At 52.7% G+C, this 23069-nt stretch overlaps 1 protein-coding gene across 1 annotated transcript in view; it reads left to right on the forward strand.

The window, feature by feature from the left end:
* LOC132805516 (uncharacterized) overlaps window positions 1-23069 on the forward strand; it is a 90067-nt gene that overhangs the window by 38860 nt on the left and 28138 nt on the right. Inside the window, exons 17-22 of the mRNA XM_060820628.1 lie at window positions 3577-3877; window positions 5590-5745; window positions 8249-8445; window positions 18398-18558; window positions 21474-21640; window positions 22208-22286. Coding sequence (XP_060676611.1) covers window positions 3577-3877; window positions 5590-5745; window positions 8249-8445; window positions 18398-18558; window positions 21474-21640; window positions 22208-22286 — 1061 coding nt within the window. The remainder of the gene's footprint in view (window positions 1-3576; window positions 3878-5589; window positions 5746-8248; window positions 8446-18397; window positions 18559-21473; window positions 21641-22207; window positions 22287-23069) is intronic.

The following is a 23069-nucleotide window of genomic DNA, read 5'->3' on the forward strand; positions in this document are numbered from 1 at the left end:
CACTTAATGAGGGCTTGTGCAGGGGTGGGCCACTCTGTGAGGGATTGCGGGGTCACTCTGAGGGATTGAGGAGGGTCACTCTGTGAGGGACTGGGGAGGGTCACTCTGTGTAGGATTGGAGAGGATCACTCTGTGAAGGATTGAGGAGAGTCACTCTGTGAGGGATTGCGGGGTCACACTGTGAGGGATTGTGGAGGGGAGGGGCTCTGTGAGGGACTGGGGAGGGTCACTCTGTGAGGGATTGCGGGGTCACTCTGAGAGATTGAGGAGGGTCACTCTGTGAGGGACTGGGGAGGGTCACTCTGTGAGGAATTGGGGAGGGGAGGATCTCTCTGTGAAGGATTGAGGAGAATCACTCTGAGGGATTGCGGGGTCACTCTGTGAGAGATTGGGGAGGGTCACTGTGAGGATTTGGGGAGGGGAGGGGAGGGTCACTCTGTGAGGGATGGGGAGGGTGACTCTGTGAGAGATGGTGAAGGGTCACTCTGTGATGTATTGGGGAGGATCACTGTGAGGGATTGCGGGGTCACTCTGTGAGGGATTGGAGAGGGTCACTCTATGAGGGATTGCAGGGTCACTCTGTGAGAGATTGAGGAGGGTCACTCTGTGAGGGATTGGGGAGGGTCACTCCGTGAGGGATTGCGGGGTCACTCTGTGAGGGATTGAGGAGGGTCACTCCGTGAGGGATTGCGGGGTCACTCTGTGAGGATTGAGGAGAGTCACACTGTGAGGGATTGAGGAGGGTCACTCCATGAGGGATTGCGGGGTCACTCTGTGAGGGATTGAGGAGGGTCACACTGTGAGGGATTGCGGGGTCACTCTGTGAGGATTGAGGAGGGTCACACTGTGAGGGATTGAGGAGGGTCACTCCGTGAGGGATTGCGGGGTCACTCTGTGAGGGATTGAGGAGGTCACTCTGTGAGAGCTTGGGGAGTGGAGGGTTACTGTGAGGGATTGGGGAGGGTCTCTCTGTGAGGGATTGAGGAGGGTCACTTCGTGAGGGATTGCGGGGTCACTCCGTGAGGGACTTTGAGGGTCACTCTGTGAGGGATTGCGGGGTCATTCTGTGAGGGATTGGGGAGCGGAGGGTCAGTCTGTGAGGGATTGCGGGGTCACTCTGTGAGGGATTGGGGAGGGTCACTCTGTGAGGGATTGGGGAGGGTCACTCTGTGAGGGATTGCGGGGTCACTCTGAGGGATTGAGGAGGGTCACTCTGTGAGGGATTGCAGGGTCACTCTGTGAGGGATTGAGGAGTGTCACTCTGTGAGAGATTGGGGAGGGTCACTCTGTGAGAGATTGGGGAGGGTCACTCTGTGAGGGATTGCGGGGTCACTCTGTGAGTGATTGGGGAGGGTCACTGTGAGGGATTGAGGAGGGTCACTCTGTTAGGGATTGTGGAGGGGAGGGTAACTCTGTGAGGGACTGTGCAGGGACACTGTGAGGGATTCCGGGGTCACTCTGTGAGGGATTGAGGAGGCTCACTCTGAGAAATTGGGGAGGGTCACTCTGTGAGTAATTTGGGTGGGTAGGGTCACTCTTTGAGGGATTGGGGAGGGTAACTCTGTGAGAGATTGAGGAGGGTAACTGTGAGGGATTGCAGGGTCACTCTGTGAGAGTTTGGGGAGTGGAGGGTTACTGTGAGGGATTGGAGGGGGTCTCTCTGTGAGGGATTGAGGAGGATCACTCTGTGAGGGATTGCAGGGTCACTCTGTGTGGGACTTTGATGGTCACTCTGTGAGGGATTGCAGGGTCAGTCTGTGAGGTATTGGGGAGCGGAGGGTCACTGTGAGGGATTGAGGTGGGGAGGGTCATTCTATGAGGGAATGCGGGGTCACTTTGTGAGGGATTGAGGATGGTCACTCTGTGAGGGACTGGGGAGGGTCACTCTGTGAGGATTTGGGGAGGGGAGAGTCACTCTGTGAGGGATTGGGGAGGGGAGGGTCACTCTGTGAGGGATTGGGGAGGATCACTGTGAGGGATTGCAGGGTCACTCTGTGAGGGATTGCGGTGTCACTCTGTGAGGGATTGGGGAGGGTCACTCTGTGAGGGATTGGGGAGGGTCACTCTGTAAGGGATTGCGGGGTCACTCTGTGAGGGATTGGGGAGGGTCACACTGTGAGGGATTGCGGGGTCACTCTGTGAGGGATTGAGGAGGGTCACTCTGTGAGAGATTGAGGAGGGTCACTCTGTGAGGGATTGCAGGATCACTCTGAGTGATTGGGGAGGGAGGGTCACTCTGTGAGAGATTGGGGAGGGGAGGGTCACTCTGTGAGGGATTGAGGATGGTCACTCTGTGAGGGATTGAGGATGGTCACTCTGTGAGGGATTGAGGAGGGTCACTGTGAGGGATTGGGTAGGGTAGGGTCACTCTGTGAGGGATTGAGGAGGGTCACTGTGAGAGATTGGGGAGGGGAGGGTCACTCTGTGAGGGATTGGGGAGGGTCACTCTGTGAGGGATTGCGGGGTCACTCTGTGAGGCATTGGGAGGGGAGGGTCACTCTGTCAGGGACTGGGAAGTGGAGGGTCACTCTGTGAGGGATTGAGGAGGTCACTCTGTGAAGGATTGAGGAGAGTCACTCTGTGAGGGATTGCTTGGTCACTCTGTGAGGGGTTGTGGAGGGTCACTCTGTGAGGGATTGAGGAGGTCACTCTGTGAGGGATTGAGGAGAGTCACTCTGTGAGGGATTGCTTGGTCACTCTGTGAGGGGTTGTGGAGGGTCACTCTGTGAGGGGTTGGGGAGGATCACTCTGTGAGGGATTGGGGAGGGGAAGCTCACTCTGTGAGGGATTGCGGGGTCACTCTGTGAGGGATTGAGGAGGGTCACTGTGAGGGATTGAGGAGGGTCACTGTGAGAGATTGGGGAGGGGAGGGTCACTCTGTGAGGGATTGGGGAGGGTCACTCTGTGAGGGATTGCGAGGTCACTCTGTGAGGGATTGGGGAGGGTCACTCTGTGAAGGATTGAGGAGGGTCATTCTGTGAGGGATCGGTGAGGGTCACTTTGTGAAGGATTGAGGAGGGTCTCTCTGTGAGAGATTGGGGAGGGTCACTCTGTGAGGGATTGCGAGGTCACTCTGTGAGGGATTGGGGAGGGTCACTCTGTGAAGGATTGAGGAGGGTCTCTCTGTGAGAGATTGGGGAGGGTCACTCTGTGAGAGATTGGGGAGGGTCACTCTGTGAGGGATTGAGGAGGGTCACTCTGTGAGGGATTGAGAGGGGAGGGTCACTGTGAGGGATTGGGGAGGGGGCGGGTGGTGAAGTGTTCCTTATCCTCCTGAGTTTGATGGGGATGGATTGCCCCTGGGGCTGCCTCAGGTTGACAGCGATGGCCTGACAATGAGGGATGAAGCCTGTCAGTGAACCCAGAGCGGTCACTGTTCCTGGTGGTGGCCTTGCGACTGATTAATGTCCCTGCCTCGTACACAACATGGAAAGGCCACCTCTCACATCCTTGAGGTCAGGCCATTTACAATGCGTAATCTTGTGCTTTCTCCATCCATCACTGGGTCAGACTGTAAATCCCCCCCCCCTCTCAATCTGCTCTCCCGCTCACCGCTATATAACGCTCCTTACACAGCCTCTGGCCATTCCGACCACAAGCCCATCCCAATGAGGAGGTTGACTCCGAATGCTCGGGCGTCTGCCTGCACGTTTCTGTCCAGGCCGCATGGCCAACCCTCAGCTTGCCGTCCCCACAGCGTCTGTGCTGGGGCTGGCCCTGACCCCAGGGAGCAGCAGGAGGCACGGCCATTCGAGGCCATTCCCTCGACAGGGGATCACGGCTGGCTCAATCTCTACCACCTGTGGAGGACGGACGGTTTCTTCAACAGGCACCAAGCCATGACTGAGAACTTCAGCAGACTGGGACCCATCTACAGGTCAGGGGGATGGTGGGGGGGTGGACAGGGGGAGAGAGAGAGAGAGAGAAGGGGAGAGAGAGAGAGAGAGAGAGAGAGAGATGGAGAGAGAGAGAGAGAGAGAGAAGGAGAGACAGAGAGAGATGGAGAGAGAGAGAGAGAGAGAAAGACAGAGAGAGAGAGGGAGAGAGACACAGAGGGAGAGGGGGATAGAGAGAGAGAGAGAGGGGGGAGAGAGAGGTAGAGAGAGAAAGAGACAGAGGGGTAGGAGAGAGAGAGACAGACACACACACACACACACAGATAGAGATAGACATACAGAGACAGGGATAGAGAGAGAGAGACAGAGACAGGGGAGAGAGGGAGGGAGAGACAGAGAGAGAGAGAGAGAGAGAGAGAGAGAGAGACCTGCATTGCTGTAATGCCTGTCATCACTCTCTCACCTCCAAGGCACAGAGACTCGGCCGTGAGAGAGGTTAGAGTCTGGTCCAGACACAGGAAGGAATGTGGGAGATGGAGGGGGTGACAGGGATGGGGGGGGGGCAGGGATAGGGAGGGTTACCGAGGGGACAGAGATAGGCAGAGATAGGGATGGTTACTGAGGGGACAGGGATAGGGAGGGTTACCGAGGGGACAGGGATAGGGAGGATTACCAAGGTATTACCGAGGTGAGAGGAGGTGACAGTGATAGGGAGGATTACCGAGGTGAGAGGAGGGGACAGAGATAGGGAGGATTACCGAGGTGAGAGGAGGGGACAGAGATAGGGAGGGGGGGTAGGAGCTGGAGGAGGTGACAGAGATAGGGAGGGGGTGTAGGGGCTGGAGGAGGTGACAGAGATAGGGAGGAGGTGTAGGGGCTGGAGGAGGTGACAGCGATAGGGAGGAGGTGTAGGGGCTGGAGGAGGTGACAGCGATAGGGAGGGGGTGTAGGGGCTGGAGGACGTGACAGAGATAGGGAGGGGGTGTAGGGGCTGGAGGAGGTGACAGCGATAGGGAGGCGGTGTAGGGGCTGGAGGAGGGGACAGGGATAGGGAGGGGGTGTAGGGGCTGGAGGAGGTGACAGGTTTAGGGAGGGGGTCTAGGGGCTGGAGGGGGTGACAGATAGGGAGGGGGTCTAGGGGCAGGAGGAGATGACAGAGATTGGGAGGGGGGGGTCGGGCCTGGAGGAGGGGACAGGGATAGGGAGGGGGTGTAGGGGCTGGAGGAGGGGACAGAGATAGGGAGGGGGTGACTGGGATAGGGAGGGAGTGTCGGGCCTGGAGGAGGTGACTGGGATAGGGAGGGGGTGTAGGGACTGGAGGGGGTGACAGGGATAAGGAGGGGGTGTAGGGGCTGGAGGAGGTGACTGGGATAGGGAGGGGGATTGGAGGATCCACCACAAGTGTCTCTACACCAACATGTACAAGTCTGTTGAGTGTAAATGCTTGAAGTGGATTGTGAATCTTGCCTTACAGTCTAATGGATGAACTGTGTCACAGAGTCGCTGACCAGGGGTTATGGTCTGGGGATTATTCCTCCTGCTGGGTCTGGCCTGAGCGTGGGGTGGGTGAGAACTCCCCCTCTATTTGTCCCCGAATGTGACCTCCCATGCTGTCCCTGCAGGTGAATGTCTCCCCTGTATTGGCTCCATGCTGCCGTTAGTCTGGCTGGTCAGGGAGGAGGGTGGTGGGCTCTGCTGGTTTGTGAGATGGAAGCTGCTGACTCAGTAATCGCTAACCTCCTGCTGTATCCAGGGAGAAACTGGGAGGCAGAGACAGCATTAACATCTTTCAGCCAGAGGACATTGCTGTGTTATTCCGGTCAGAAGGGATATTCCCCAAGAGGATGTTACTGGACTCCTGGGTGGCTCACAGAGACTATCGCAACCACAAGTGTGGCATCTTCCTGAAGTAAGTGCAGTGAGAGGGCGGGCAGGGGGAATGGGCAGGCCCTGTTTGCCTGGCGATGGTGGTACTGGGACAAGCCTTGCTGGAAATACTTCATGCCCCGGCTCTGACTCCAACTTCCAGCCGGTGAGGTCAATCGATTGGGAGCCTGGCATTGACAGGTACTGAGATAACGTGAGTCCAGCCGAAGGTGGGGTGGGACTGTTAAAAACCCACACAGAGGCACTTTCACTGTGAGAGATCTCTCCCAATTTACAAAGCTCTGCTCTGTCCCTGTCCAATCCAGTCTGTTGTTGTGGAATTTTACCGGATTTTACTGGCACGGGTTAGCAGGTCAGTCGCTCAATGTGAGACTAGGCCATCAGTGCCGGTGTGGGAAAGTGAGTTTTCACATGAACCAGGCAAAGCAGGTCCTGATCTCGGTATTCCCAACAGGAGAAGCAGACCAAACTAACACAGAAGGGTCAGTGCTGAGGGAGTGCCGCACTGTCAGAGGGTCAGTGCTGAGGGAGCGCCACACTGTCGGAAGGTCAGAGCTGAGGGAGTGCCGCACTGTCGGAGGGTCAGTGCTGAGGGAGTGGGCACTGTCGGAGGGTCAGTGCTGAGGGAGTGCCGCACTGTCGGAGGGTCAGTGCTGAGGGAGTGGGCACTGTCAGAGGGTCAGTGTTGAGGGAGTGCCACACTGTCGGAGGGTCAGCGCTGAGGGAGCGCCACACTGTCGGAGGGTCAGTGCTGAGGGAGCGCTGCACTGTTGGAGGGTCAGTGCTGAGGGAGTGGGCACTGTCGGAGGGTCAGTGCTGAGGGAATGGGATCTGTCGGAGGGTCAGTGCTGAGGGAGCGCTGCACTGTTGGAGGGTCAGTGCTGAGGGAGTGGGCACTGTCGGAGGGTCAGTGCTGAGGGAATGGGATCTGTCGGAGGGTCAGTGCTGAGGGAGTGCCGCACTGTCGGAGGGTCAGTGCTGAGGGAGGCTGAGGGGTTAGCACTGCTGCCTCACAGCACCAGGGACCCAGATTTAATTCCAGCTTTGGGCTTTGTGTGTGTGGAGTTTGCACATACTCCCAGTGTCTGCGTGGGTTTGTGCCAAGCGCTCTGGCTTCATCCCACAGCCCAAAGGTGTGCAGGCTAGGGTGGACTTACTGCCCATAGTGTCCAGACACGTGTCGACGAGGTAGATTAGCCATGGGAAATGCAGGTTAGAGATACGTGGGTCTGGGGGAGGGGGGGGTTGTTCTTTGGAGGGCTGGTGTGGACTTGATGGGTCGAATGGTCTGCTTCCACATTTTAGGGATTCTACTCCTGTCCTGGAGGTGTTTGATGTGGGCGGTGTTGTGGGATCTTTACTTCCCATTTACCTCCCGTTTAAAGGAGCAGAGAAGCCAGAAATAAGCAGGCCCGACCATTACAGGAGCTAGCTCATTATCCTGAGCAGAGGCAGATTCCAGCCAGCTACAAAGATTCTGGTGAAGGATAGATCGTTGGTGGCTGACCACGGAGGTCAAAGGTTCATATCAACACTGTTCCATTCTGTGCAGCTCAGTGTGCAGGCCGGGAGATTGACCTGAAGTTAAATCAGCAAAGAGAGATTTGGAAAGAGGCAGACATGCTGGTGTGGGAGAAAGCTTGCTAGAAATAGATGAACAGATAGTCTTTAGTTTGCCCTGTGAACAGACCCACTTGCTCCTGGAGGGGTGGCGGGGCCCAGTTTGAGCTCTAACTAACCCATGGACGCACTCTCTGGGAGAAGAGAGGAATTGGAGCAGGAGTAGGAGGAGGCCATTTAGCTCCACCATACAATAGGATCATGGCCTCAGCTCCACTTACCGACCCTCTCACCCTCATCCTTAATTCCTTTATCGTTCCAAAATCAATCTTAAAAAACATTCAACAAGCTAGCCTCACTAGGTAGGGAACTCCACGGATTGCCAACCCTCTGGCTGAGGAGTTCCTCCTCCACTCAGTCCTAAATCTGCACCGCCCCGAAAACTGAGGACAGCAGATGTTAGAGATCAGAGCCAACATCAGAACGGTGCTGGAAAAGCACAGCAGGTCAGGCGACATCTGGGGAGCAGGAACATCGACGTTTTGGACAAGAGCCTTTCATCAGGGCTGAATGAAGGGCTTTTGCCTGAAATGTTGACTTTCCTGCTCCTCAGATGCTGCCTGACCTGCTGTGCTTTTCCAGCACCACTCTGATCTAGACTAAATCTACTTCCCCCTTATTTTAAGGTATTGTCCCCTTGTTTAAGTTTCACCATCCAGCTTCCAGCTTATCCATTCCCTTCATCATTTTCTATGTCTCTGTAAGATTGACACTCATTCCCCGAAAGTCAAATCACCACAGCCCCAGTCTACCCGACCTACGGGAGAATCGGGTTCAGGTGGAGGGGGGGGAACTTCTGAACACTTGGTGGGTTGCAAGGCCTTCCTCACCCCTTGCTGTGGGCTGGCGGTTGATCAGGGTTCAGGAGCCACGGAATGAGTGATTGTTCTGGATTTGAATTACAGGAATGGAGAGGTGTGGAGGAATGAGAGACTGGTTCTCAACAAGGAGGTGATCAGCCCGACAGCAGTCAGTAAATTCAGTCCCCTGGTGGAACCTGTCGCACTGCACTTCACAGAGTTTGTGGAGCGTGAGATGGCAGCAGGTCGCTGGCAGACAGAGTTTAACATGTTACCCAGTCTGTTCCGACTTTCTCTCGAGTGTAAGTCTCCGGGCACACAGTGAGAATGTATCCGGACACATGTGTCACAAGATTGACTGGTTGGCATTATCCTTACCCGGGTTATATCGATCAGACTCTCTCCCTTACCCTGGTTATATCGATCACTCTCTCTCTCCCTTACCCGGGTTATATCGATCACTCTCTCCCTTACCCGGGTTATATCGTTCACTCTCTCCCTTACCCGGGTTATATCGATCACTCTCTCCCTTACCCGGGTTATATCGTTCACTCTCTCCCTTACCCGGGTTATATCGATCAGACTCTCTCCCTTACCCGGGTTATATCGATCAGACTCTCTCCCTTACCCGGGTTATATCGTTCACTCTCTCCCTTACCCGGGTTATATCGATCACTCTTTCTCTCCCTTACCCGGGTTATATCGTTCACTCTCTCCCTTACCCGGGTTATATCGATCAGACTCTCTCCCTTACCCGAGTTATATCGATCACTCTCTCTCTCCCTTACCCGGGTTATATCGATCACTCTCTCTCTCTCCCTTACCCGAGTTATATCGATCACTCTCTCTCTCCCTTACCCGGGTTATATCGATCACTCTCTCTCTCTCTCTCCCTTACCCGGGTTATATCGATCACTCTCTCTCTCTCCCTTACCCGGGTTATATCGATCACTCTCTCTCTCTCTCTCTCCCTTACCCGAGTTATATCGATCACTCTCTCTCTCCCTTACCCGGGTTATATCGATCACTCTCTCTCTCTCCCTTACCCGAGTTATATCGATCACTCTCTCTCTCCCTTACCCGGGTTATATCGATCACTCTCTCTCTCTCTCTCCCTTACCCGGGTTATATCGATCACTCTCTCTCTCTCCCTTACCCGGGTTATATCGATCACTCTCTCTCTCTCTCTCCCTTACCCGAGTTATATCGATCACTCTCTCTCTCCCTTACCCGGGTTATATCGATCACTCTCTCTCTCTCTCTCCCTTACCCGGGTTATATCGATCACTCTCTCTCTCTCCCTTACCCGGGTTATATCGATCACTCTCTCTCTCTCTCCCTTACCCGGGTTATATCGATCACTCTCTCTCTCTCCCTTACCCAGGTTATATCGATCACTCTCTCTCTCCCTTACCCGGGTTATATCGAACACTCTCTCTCTCTCTCCCTTACCCGGGTTATATCGATCACACTCTCTCTCTCCCTTACCCGGGTTATATCGAACACTCTCTCTCTCTCTCCCTTACCCGGGTTATATCGATCACTCTCTCTCTCTCCCTTACCCGGGTTATATCGATCACTCTCTCTCTCCCTTACCCGGGTTATATCGATCACTCTCTCTCTCTCTCCCTTACCCGGGTTATATCGATCACTCTCTCTCTCTCCCTTACCCGGGTTATATCGATCACTCTCTCTCTCCCTTACCCGGGTTATATCGATCACTCACTCTCTCTCCCTTACCCGGGTTATATCGATCACTCTCTCTCTCTCCCTTACCTGGGTTATATCGATCACTCTCTCTCTCTCCCTTACCCGGGTTATATCGATCACTCTCTCTCTCTCTCCCTTACCCGGGTTATATCGAACACTCTCTCTCTCTCCCTTACCCGGGTTATATCGATCACTCTCTCTCTCTCTCCCTTACCCGGGTTATATCGATCACTCAATCTCTCTCTCTCTCTCCCTCCCTTACCCGGGTTATATCGAACACTCTCTCTCTCTCTCCCTTACCCGGGTTATATCGAACACTCTCTCTCTCTCTCCCTTACCCGGGTTATATCGATCACTCTCTCCCTTACCCGGGTTATATCGATCACTCTCTCTCCCTTACCCGGGTTATATCGATCACTCTCTCCCTTACCCGGGTTATATCGAACACTCTCTCTCTCTCTCCCTTACCCGGGTTATATCGATCACTCTCTCTCTCTCTCCCTTACCCGGGTTATATCGAACACTCTCTCTCTCCCTTACCCGGGTTATATCGATCACTCTCTCTCTCTCTCCCTTACCCGGGTTATATCGAACACTTTCTCTCTCCCTTACCCGGGTTATATCGATCACTCTCTCTCTCTCTCCCTTACCCGGGTTATATCGATCACTCACACTCTCTCTCCCTTACCCGGGTTATATCGATCACTCTCTCTCTCTCTCCCTTACCCGGGTTATATCGAACACTTTCTCTCTCCCTTACCCGGGTTATATCGAACACTCTCTCTCTCTCCCTTACCCGGGTTATATCGAACACTCTCTCTCTCTCTCCCTTACCCGGGTTATATCGATCACTCTCTCTCTCTCCCTTAACCCGGGTTATATCGATCACACTCTCTCTCTCTCCCTTCCCCGGGTTATATCGATCACTCTCTCTCTCTCCCTTACCCGGGTTATATCGATCACTCTCTCTCTCTCCCTTACCCGGGTTATATCGATCACTCTCTCTCTCTCTCCCTTACCCGGGTTATATCGATCACTCACACTCTCTCTCCCTTACCCGGGTTATATCGAACACTCTCTCTCTCTCCCTTACCCGGGTTATATCGAACACTCTCTCTCTCTCTCCCTTACCCGGGTTATATCGATCACTCTCTCTCTCTCCCTTAACCCGGGTTATATCGATCACTCTCTCTCTCTCCCTTACCCGGGTTATATCGATCACACTCTCTCTCTCTCCCTTCCCCGGGTTATATCGATCACTCTCTCTCTCTCTCCCTTACCCGGGTTATATCGATCACTCACACTCTCTCTCCCTTACCCGGGTTATATCGATCACTCTCTCTCTCTCTCCCTTACCCGGGTTATATCGATCACTCTCTCTCTCTCCCTTACCCGGGTTATATCGATCACTCTCTCTCTCTCTCCCTTACCCGGGTTATATCGATCACTCACACTCTCTCTCCCTTACCCGGGTTATATCGAACACTTTCTCTCTCCCTTACCCGGGTTATATCAAACACTCTCTCTCTCTCCCTTACCCGGGTTATATCAAACACTCTCTCTCTCTCCCTTACCCGGGTTATATCAAACACTCTCTCTCTCTCTCCCTTCCCCGGGATATATCGAACACTCTCTCTCTCTCCCTTACCCGGGTTATATCGATCACTCTCTCTCTCTCTCCCTTACCCGGGTTATATCGATCACTCACACTCTCTCTCCCTTACCCGGGTTATATCGATCACTCTCTCTCTCTCTCCCTTACCCGGGTTATATCGAACACTTTCTCTCTCCCTTACCCGGGTTATATCGAACACTTTCTCTCTCCCTTACCCGGGTTATATCAAACACTCTCTCTCTCTCCCTTACCCGGGTTATATCAAACACTCTCTCTCTCTCCCTTACCCGGGTTATATCGATCTCTCTCTCTCTCTCTCCCTTACCCGGGTTATATCGAACACTTTCTCTCTCCCTTACCCGGGTTATATCGATCACTCTCTCCCTTACCCGGGTTATATCAAACACTCTCTCTCTCTCCCTTACCCGGGTTATATCGAACACTCTCTCTCTCTCCCTTACCCGGGTTATATCGATCACTCTCTCTCTCTCCCTTACCCGGGTTATATCGAACACTCTCTCTCTCTCCCTTACCCAGGTTATATCGAACACTCTCTCTCTCTCTCCCTTACCCGGGTTATATCGATCACTCTCTCTCTCTCTCCCTTACCCGGGTTATATCGATCACTCTCTCTCTCTCCCTTACCCGGGTTATATCGATCACTCTCTCTCTCTCCCTTACCCGGGTTATATCGATCACTCTCTCTCTCTCTCCCCCTTACCCGGGTTATATCGAACACTTTCTCTCTCCCTTACCCGGGTTATATCGATCACTCTCTCCCTTACCCGGGTTATATCAAACACTCTCTCTCTCTCCCTTACCCGGGTTATATCGATCACTCTCTCTCTCTCCCTTACCCGGGTTATATCGAACACTCTCTCTCTCTCCCTTACCCAGGTTATATCGAACACTCTCTCTCTCTCCCTTACCCAGGTTATATCGAACACTCTCTCTCTCTCTCCCTTACCCGGGTTATATCGATCACTCTCTCTCTCTCCCTTACCCGGGTTATATCGATCACTCACACTCTCTCTCCCTTACCCGGGTTATATCAATCACTCTCTCTCTCTCTCGCTTACCCGGGTTATATCGAACACTCTCTCTCTCCCTTACCCGGGTTATATCGATCACTCTCTCTCTCTCTCTCTCTCCCTTACCCGGGTTATATCGATCACTCTCTCTCTCTCTCTCTCTCTCTCTCCCTTACCCGGGTTATATCGATCACTCTCTCTCTCTCTCCCTTACCCGGGTTATATCGAACACTTTCTCTCTCCCTTCCCTGGGTTATATCGAACACTTTCTCTCTCCCTTACCCGGGTTATATCAAACACTCTCTCTCTCTCCCTTACCCGGGTTATATCGATCACTCTCTCTCTCTCCCTTACCCGGGTTATATCGATCACTCTCTCTCTCTCTCCCTTACCCGGGTTATATCGATCACTCACACTCTCTCTCCCTTACCCGGGTTATATCGATCACTCTCTCTCTCTCCCTTACCCGGGTTATATCGATCACTCTCTCTCTCTCCCTTACCCGGGTTATATCGAACACTTTCTCTCTCCCTTACCCGGGTTATATCAAACACTCTCTCTCTCTCCCTTACCCGGGTTATATCGAACACTCTCTCTCTCTCCCTTACCCGGGTTATATCGATCACTCTCTCTCTCTCCCTTACCCGGGTTATATCGAACACTCTCTCTCTCCCTTACCCGGGTTATATCGATCACTCTCTCTCTCTCCCTTACCCGGGTTATATCGATCACTCTCTCTCTCTCTCCCTTACCCGGGTTATATCAATCACTCACACTCTCTCTCCCTTACCCGGGTTATATCGAACACTTTCTCTCTCCCTTACCCGGGTTATATCAAACACTCTCTCTCTCTCCCTTCCCCGGGTTATATCGAACACTCTCTCTCTCTCTCCCTTACCCGGGTTATATCGAACACTCTCTCTCTCTCTCCCTTACCCGGGTTATATCGATCACTCTCTCTCTCTCCCTTACCCGGGTTATATCGATCACTCTCTCTCTCTCTCTCCCTTACCCGGGTTATATCGAACACTCTCTCTCTCTCCCTTACCCGGGTTATATCGATCACTCTCTCTCTCTCCCTTACCCGGGTTATATCGAACACTTTCTCTCTCCCTTACCCGGTTATATCGATCACTCTCTCTCTCTCCCTTACCCGGGTTATATCGAACACTCTCTTTCTCTCTCCCTTACCCGGGTTATATCAAACACTCTCTCTCTCTCCCTTACCCGGGTTATATCGATCACTCTCTCTCTCTCCCTTACCCGGGTTATATCGATCACTCTCTCTCTCTCTCCCTTACCCGGGTTATATCGAACACTTTCTCTCTCCCTTACCCGGGTTATATCGATCACTCTCTCTCTCTCTCCCTTACCCGGGTTATATCGATCACTCTCTCTCCCTTACCCGGGTTATATCGAACACTTTCTCTCTCCCTTACCCGGGTTATATCGAACACTTTCTCTCTCCCTTACCCGGGTTATATCGATCACTCTCTCCCTTACCCGGGTTATATCGAACACTCTCTCTCTCTCCCTTACCCGGGTTATATCGAACACTCTCTCTCTCTCCCTTACCCAGGTTATATCGAACACTCTCTCTCTCTCTCCCTTACCCGGGTTATATCGATCACTCTCTCTCTCTCCCTTACCCGGGTTATATCAATCACTCTCTCTCCCTTACCCGGGTTATATCGATCACTCTCTCTCTCTCCCTTACCCGGGTTATATCGATCACTCACACTCTCTCTCCCTTACCCGGGTTATATCGATCACTCTCTCTCTCTCCCTTACCCGGGTTATATCGAACACTCTCTCTCTCCCTTACCCGGGTTATATCGATCACTCTCTCTCTCTCTCTCTCTCTCTCTCTCCCTTACCCGGGTTATATCGATCACTCACACTCTCTCTCCCTTACCCGGGTTATATCGATCACTCTCTCTCTCTCTCCCTTACCCGGGTTATATCGATCACTCACACTCTCTCTCCCTTACCCGGGTTATATCGAACACTTTCTCTCTCCCTTACCCGGGTTATATCGAACACTTTCTCTCTCCCTTACCCGGGTTATATCAAACACTCTCTCTCTCTCTCCCTTACCCGGGTTATATCAAACACTCTCTCTCTCTCCCTTACCCGGGTTATATCAAACACTCTCTCTCTCTCCCTTACCCGGGTTATATCGATCACTCTCTCTCTCTCCCTTACCCGGGTTATATCGATCACTCTCTCTCTCTCTCCCTTACCCGGGTTATATCGAACACTTTCTCTCTCCCTTACCCGGGTTATATCGATCACTCTCTCCCTTACCCGGGTTATATCAAACACTCTCTCTCTCTCCCTTACCCGGGTTATATCGATCACTCTCTCTCTCTCCCTTACCCGGGTTATATCGAACACTCTCTCTCTCTCCCTTACCCGGGTTATATCGAACACTCTCTCTCTCTCTCCCTTACCCGGGTTATATCGATCACTCTCTCTCTCTCCCTTACCCGGGTTATATCGATCACTCACACTCTCTCTCCCTTACCCGGGTTATATCGATCACTCTCTCTCTCTCCCTTACCCGGGTTATATCGAACACTCTCTCTCTCCCTTACCCGGGTTATATCGATCACTCTCTCTCTCTCTCTCTCTCTCTCCCTTACCAAGGTTATATCGATCACTCTCTCTCTCTCCCTTACCCGGGTTATATCGATCACTCTCTCTCTCTCCCTTACCCGGGTTATATCGAACACTCTCTCTCTCCCTTACCCGGGTTATATCGATCACTCTCTCTCTCTCTCTCTCTCTCTCCCTTACCCGGGTTATATCGATCACTCTCTCTCTCTCTCTCTCTCTCTCTCCCTTACCCGGGTTATATCGATCACTCACACTCTCTCTCCCTTACCCGGGTTATATCGAACACTCTCTCTCTCTCTCCCTTACCCGGGTTATATCGATCACTCTCTCTCTCTCCCTTACCCGGGTTATATCGATCACTCTCTCTCTCTCTCCCTTACCCGGGTTATATCGATCACTCTCTCTCTCTCTCCCTTACCCGGGTTATATCGATCACTCTCTCTCTCTCTCCCTTACCCGGGTTATATCGATCACTCTCTCTCTCCCTTACCCGGGTTATATCAAACTCTCTGTCTCTCTCTCTCTCTCTCTCTCTCTCCCTTACCCGGGATGTATCGATTGGTGGGTCAGACGTCCTCCATGGTGAGAGGGCGAGCTAACGTTTTCAGTGTTGATGACCGAGAATGGAACAAGTAAATCTACAAGAAAGGGAATGAATGGGAATTGCTTCAGGATCTGAAGTTATTGCACTCACTATGAAGTCAGGAGTGGAGGTGCTGGTGTTGGACTGGCCTGGACAAAATCAGAAGTCGCCAAACACCAGCTTTTCGTCCAAGATGTTTATTTGGAAGCAGCAGTTTTCGGAGCACTGCTCCTTCCTCAGGTGAAGTCTCCTCCAGTTTGTGCTGGGAGTCACTGGAACACTGCAGCATGTCATGGGCAGTGATGTGGGCATGTGAACAGGACGCTGTGTTAGAATGGTGGGGGCCATGCTTGCGCAGTGGTGTTCTGCCATGTGGTCACCCAGACTGCCTTTAGTTCCTTCATTCTAGAGTAGGCCAAGTTGGGCACAGCGTTACCAATACCCAGGATGGGAGGGGGTCCAGGTGACACGCTGCTTCAACCTGGAAAGACGCCTTCAGCCCTTGGATGGTGAGCAGGGTGGAGGGGAAGGGGCACGGGTTACATGACGGGGGTGGGGTTATTTGTGGTCGATTAGAGTGTCCCGGGGGAATGACAGATGGGGGAGTGAGGGGAAGACGTGTTTACTGGGGCTCCTATTTATATTGACACTATCCTCCACCTGGTTAATATCCAAGTCCCTCTCTTCCCAGCCAGTTTCCACCTCCTGTACGGAGAGAGACTGGGTTTATTTGCAGAGGAAGTGGATCCCAGCTCTGAGAGATTTATCCAAGCGGTTGAAGAGATGTTACAGACGACTATCCCCTTGCTGTACATTCCCCTGGAGCTGGCCAAATGGCTGAATATGAAACCCTGGCGAGATCACGTAGCAGCGTGGGACTTTCTGTTTGAACACGGTGGGTGCTACACACTAACTCTCCCCAGCTGCCTGTCTCCACATCCCTCACGAACCCCAACCACAGGAAGTCCCATCGGGGAGGGAAATCTGCTGTCCTTACCTGGTCGAGGCCTGCACGTGACTCCAGACCCCACAGCGATATAGCCCTCTGGAGTGGCTGAGCAAGGCACTCAGTTTGAGGGCAATTAGGGATGGCAAGAAATCCCAGCTTGGCCACCAAAGCCCGTGCCCTGTCAAGGAATCTGAAAGGGAGAGGGAAGGGGGAGTCAGGGTCCTGTTCATTATCTCTCTCTGCCTTCACTCGAGCTGCACAGCATGGAAACAGATCCTTTGGTCCAACATTTCCACGTCGACCAGATATCCGAAATTAATTTGGTCCCATTTTTCAGCATCTGGCCCATATCCCTCTAAACCCTTCCTGTTCAAATACCCATCCAGATGCCTTTTTAAAATATTATTATTGTATCAGTCTCCACCACATCCTCTGGCAGCTCATTCCACACACGCACCATCCTCTGTATTAAAAGGTTACCCCTTAGGATCCTTTTATATCTTTCCCCACTCATCTTAAACCTATGCCCTCTAGTTTTGGAGGCACCACCCAGGGAAAAGACCTCATCTATTCACCCTATCCATGCCCATCATGATTTTATAAACCCCTTTAAGGTCACCCCTCAGCCTCCGATGCTTCAGGGAAAACAGCCCCAGTCTATATAGCCTCTGCCTCCAGCTGAAATCCTCCAACCCTGGCAACATCCCTGTAAATATTTTCTGAAGCCTTTCAACTTTCTCAACATCATTTCTATAGCAAGGAGATTAGAATTGAATGCAATATTCCAAAACTGGCCTAACTAACGTCCTGTGCAGCTGCTAAACATGACCTCCCAACTCCTATACTCAACTTGCGCCCACACCTCCTCCCTTACCTCTCTCCAAGGCCCCAAGGGATCCTTCCATATCCGCCACAAATTCACCTGCACCTCCACACACATCATCTATTGCATCCGCTGCACCCGATGTGGCCTCCTCTATATTGGGGAGACAGGCCGCCTACTTGCGGAACGTTTCAGAGAACACCTCTGGGACGCCCGGACCAACCAACCCAACCACCCCGTGGCTCAACACTTCAACTCCCCCTCCCACTCCACCGAGGACATGCAGGTCCTTGGACTCCTCCATCGCCAGACCATGGCAACACGACGCCCGGAGGAAGAGCGCCTCATCTTCCGCCTGGGAACCCTCCAACCACAAGGGTTGAACTCAGATTTCTCCAGTTTCCTCATTTCCCCTCCCCCCACCTTGTCTCAGTCGATTCCTTCAAACTCAGCACCACCCTCCTAACCTGCAATCTTCTTCCTGACCTCTCCGCCCCCACCCCACTCCGGCCTATCACCCTCACCTTGACCTCCTTCCACCTATCGCATTTCCATCGCCCCTCCCCCAAGTCCCTCCTCCCTACCTTTTATCTTAGCCTGCTTGGCACACTCTCCTCATTCCTGAAGAAGGGCTTATGCCCAAAACGTCGATTCTCCTGCTCCTTGGATGCTGCCTGACCTGCTGCGCTTTTCCAGCAACACAGTTTCAGCTCTGATCCCCACCATCTGCAGTCCTCACTTTCTCCTCGTATACTCAATGCCCTGATGAATAAAGGCAAGCATACCAAGTGGGTTGTTTGCTGCTCTATGTACCTGTGACTCCACTTCCAGAATACAGTGACCCTCTCGTTCAGTTTGGAGAGTAACCATTCACTGCAGAAGTCCTGCTCTGATTCACCGTTCCTGCTCTCTGTTCATCTCCAGCTGACCAGTGCTTTAGGCAACTTTTGCTGAGGCTGCAGAATGTTCCGGAAGGAGAGAGGCAGTACTTGGGAATTATCCCTGAGCTGATCCATCAGTCCAAGCTTCCAATTGACATCATCAAGGCCAACTCGGTGGAGCTGATGGTGGGCAGTGTGGAAACAGTGAGTGTCTCAGCATGGAGGGGGACTGCACTGTCTTCAGTCTGCTCCATCCCAGACAGACACCAGAGTGGGGGGGGGGGGGGTGGGCTGCAATCTGGGCTGGGGGCGCATGGCGGAGTGATTGGGAGGGCCGGGACTTGTCGGAGTGAGGGTGGGCAGCGAGTGTCTGGGTGGGGGTGTACAGCAGCAGGCTCTGGGATTGCAGGATGTGTGTGTGCAGTATTGGGGAGGGGGTACTGAGTGTCTGGGTGGGGGTGTACAGGAGCAGGGTCTGGGAATGCAGGATGTGTGTGGTGGGCAAGTTGTTGGAGGGAATCCTGAGGGACAGGATGTACATGTATTTGGAAAGGCAAGGACTGATTAGGGATAGTCAACATGGCTTTGTCTGTGGGAAATCATGTCTCACAAACCTGATTGTGTTTTTTGAAGAAGTAACAAAGAGGATTGATGAGGGCAGAGCAGTAGTTGTGAGCTATATGGACTTCAGTAAGGTGTTCGACAAGGTTCCTCATGGGAGACTGGTTAGCAAGGTTAGATCTCAGGAATACAGGGAGAACCAGCCATTTGGATACAGAACTGGCTCCAAGGTAGAAGACAGAGGGTGGTGGTGGAGGGTTGTTTTTCAGACTGGAGGCCAGTGACCAGTGGAGTGCTACAAGGATCGGTGCTGGGTCCTCTGCTCTTCCTCATTTACATAAATGATTTGGATGCAAGTATAAGAAGTATAGTCAGATGACACCAAAAGTGGAGGTGTAGTGGACAGCGAAGAGGGTTACCTCAGATTACAACGGAATCTTGATCAGATGTAATTCCTCTCTTCAAGAAAGGAAATAGGGAAATCCCCGGCAATTACAGACCAGTCAGTCTCACGTCTGTCGTCTGCAAGGTGTTAGAAAGGATTCTGAGGGATAGGATTTATGACCATCTGGAAGAGCATGGCCTGATTAAATGCAGTCAGCACAGCTTTGTGAGGGGCAGGTCATGCCTCACAGACCTTATCGAGTTCTTTGAGGATGTGACTAGAAAAGTTGATGAGGGTTGAGCTGTGGATGTGGTGTATATGGACTTCAGCAAGGCATTTGATAAGGTTCCCCATGGTAGGCTCATTCAGAAGTACAGGAGGAATGGGATTCAGGGGAATATAGCTGTCTGGATACAGAATTGGCTGGCCAACAGAAGACAGCGAGTGGTAGTAGAAGGAAAATATTCTGCCTGGAAGTCAGTGGGGAGTGGTGTTCCACAGGGCTCTGTCCTTGGGCCTCTACTGTTTGTAATTTTTATTAATGACTTGGATGAGGGGATTGAAGGTTGGGTTAGCAAGTTTGCAGATGACACAAAGGTTGGAGGTGTCGTTGACAGTATAGAGGGCTGTTGTAGGCTGCAGCGGGACATTGACAGGATGCAGAGATGGGCTGAGAGGTGGCAGATGGAGTTCAACCTGAATAAATGCGAGGTGATGCATTTTGGGAGGTCGAATTTGAAAGCTGAGTACAGGATTAAGGATAGGATTCTTGGCAGTGTGGAGGAGCAGAGGGATCTTGGTGTGCAGGTACGTAGATCCCTCTGTATAGGAAAGATGTGGATGCTTTGGAGAGGGTTCAGAGGAGGTTTACCAGGATGCTGCCTGACTGGAGGACTTATCTTATAAACAGAGGTTGATAAACAGAGGCTCGGACTTTTTTCATTGGAGAAAAGGAGGGGGAGAGGGGACTGAATTGAGGTATACAAGATAATGAGAGGCATAGATAGAGACGACAGCCAGAGACTAATTCCCGGGGCAGAAATGACTAACATGAGGGGTCATAGTTTTAAGCAGGTTGGAGGAAAGTATAGAGGGGATGTCAGAGGCAGGTTCTTTACACAGAGAGTTGTGAGAGCGTGGAATGTGTTGCCAGCAGCAGTTGTGGAGGCAGGGTCATCGGGGACATTTAAGAGACTGCTGGACATGCATATGGTCACAGACATTTGAGGATGCAGACATGAGGATCAGTGGTCAGCACAACACCGTGGGCTGAAGGGCCTGTTCTGTGCTGGACTGTTCTATGTTCTATGGGCCAATGGGCTGAGAAGTGGCAGATGGGGTTTAATTCAGATAAATGCGAGGTGCTGCATTTTGGGAAAGCAAATCTTAGCAGGACTTATACACTTAATGGTAAGGTCCTAGGGAGTGTTGCTGAACAGAGAGACCTTGGAATGCAGGCTCATAGCTCCTTGGAAGTGGAGTCGCAGGTAGATAGGATAGTGAAGGTGGCGTTTGGTATGCTTTCCTTTATTGGTCAGAGTACTGAGTACAGGAGTTGGGAGGTCATGTTGTGGCTGTACAGGACGTTGGTTAGACCACTGTTGGAATATTGTGTGCAATTCTGGTCTCCTTCCTATTGGAAAGATGTTGTGAAACTTGAAAGGGTTCAGAGAAGATTTACAAGGATGTTGCCAGGGTTGGAGGATCTGAGCTACAGGGAGAGGCTGAACAGGCTGGGGCTGTTTTCCCTGGAGCGTCGGAGGCTGAGGGCTGACCTTATAGAGGTTTACAAAATGATGAGGGGCATGGATAGGGTAAATAGGCAAAGTCTTTTCCCTGGGGAGGGGGAGTCCAGAACTAGAGGGGCATAGGTTTAGGGTGAGAGGGGAAAGATATAAAAGAGACCTAAGGGGCAACTTTTTCACACAGAGGGTGGTACGTGTATGGAATGAGCTGCCAGAGGAAGTGGTGGGGGCTGGTACAATTACAACATTTAAGAGGCATTTGGATGGGTATATGAATAGGAAGGGTTTGGAGGGATATGGGCCGGGTGCTGGCAGGTGGGACTAGATTGGGTTGGGATATCAGGTTGGCATGGACAGGTTGGACCGAAGGGTCTGTTTCTGTGCTGTACATCTCTATGTGCAGCCTAAACTCCTGTTCATCTCCCCAGACAGCACACACTCTCCTGTTCACCCTGTTTGAGTTGGCTCGGAACCCATCTGTCCAAGCTGCCCTCCGTGACGAGGTGACCACGGCCTATGGTCAGGCTCAGGGGGATGTGTGTAAATTAATGAGCTCTGTTCCACTGCTCCGGGCTGCAATCAAGGAAACATTACGGTAAGGGCGTCTGTAATCATTGACCAATGGCCCCGATATGAGAGAGGGATGGGTGGGAGAAACCAGCCAGGGTTCCTGCTCCTGGTCACTGTCCACTGACCCCTATATTAGAGAAAGGGGGGGGAAATCAGCCAGGGTTCCTGCTCCTGGTCACTGTCCACTGACCCCTATATTAGAGAGAGAGGGGGGAAATCAGCCAGGGTTCCTGCTCCTGGTCACTGCCCACTTACCCCTATATTAGAGAGAGGGGGGGGAATCAGCCAGGGTTCCTGCTCCTGGTCACTGCCCACTGACGCCTATATTAGAGAGAGGGGGGGGGTGTGGGGAAATCAGGCAGGGTTCCTGCTCCTGGTCACTGTCCAGTGATCCCTCCTGTGAAGTGTAGTTGTGAATGCAGACTCAGTCCTGACAAAGAGACAAGCTGTGATGTAGTTGCCTGGGAAGGTGTACAGGGGGATGTGTAATCCTCCTCCAGTCGGTGTCTGAGAGTCCTGTGTTCAGGTTGTGGATTATTGCTGATATATTTGATGCACTCATTCCACCAACTCTTCATCTTCCCCTTTCCAGACTGTACCCAATTGGTGTCACTCTGCAACGGTATCCAGCTCATGACATTGTCATTCAGAACTACCAGATTCCAGCCGGGGTAAGTGACCAGGACCATGGCATGGTGGCTCTGTGGTTAGCACTGCTGCCTCAATACCAGGGAGCTGGGCTCAATTCCACCCTCCCTGTCTCTGTGGGGGTTTCCTCTGGGTTCTCTGGTTTCCTGCCACAGTCCAGTGAGGTGGACTGGCCATGGGAATAGCTCCATATCAGGCTATGGGGATGGGGTAGGGGTGTGGCTTTGGCTGGAATGCATTTTGGAGGGTGGGTGTAGATTCCACAGGCCAAATGGCAACTTTCTACACTGCACCCACATTCTCTCAGGAAGCCAGCATCCACACTATCGTACTGGGAACTTTCGGAGGGTCAGCACTGAGGGAACACCACACTGTCGGAGGGTCAGTGCTGAGGGAGTGCCGCACTGAGGAGGGTCAGTGCTGAGGGGGCAGGTACGGTCGGAGGGTCAGTGCTGAGGGAGCGGGCACTGTCAGAGGGTCAGCACTGAGGGAGTGCCGCACTGTCGGAGGGTCAGCGCTGAGGGAGCACCACACTGTCAGAGGGTCAGTGCTGAGGGAACGGGCATTGTCGGAGGGTCAGCGCTGAGGGAGCACCACACTGTCGGAGGGTCAGCGCTGAGGGAACGGGCATTGTCGGAGGGTCAGCGCTGAGGGAGGACCACACTGTCAGAAGGTCAGCGCTGAGGGAGCGGGCATTGTCAGAGGGTCAGCACTGAGGGAGCACCACACTGTCGGAGGGTCAGCGCTGAGGGAGCGGGCATTGTCAGAGGGTATTCGCTGAGGGAGCACCACACTGTCGGAGGGTC

Source organism: Hemiscyllium ocellatum, chromosome 50, assembly GCF_020745735.1.
Source record: "Hemiscyllium ocellatum isolate sHemOce1 chromosome 50, sHemOce1.pat.X.cur, whole genome shotgun sequence".
In the NCBI taxonomy this organism is placed as follows: domain Eukaryota; kingdom Metazoa; phylum Chordata; class Chondrichthyes; order Orectolobiformes; family Hemiscylliidae; genus Hemiscyllium; species Hemiscyllium ocellatum.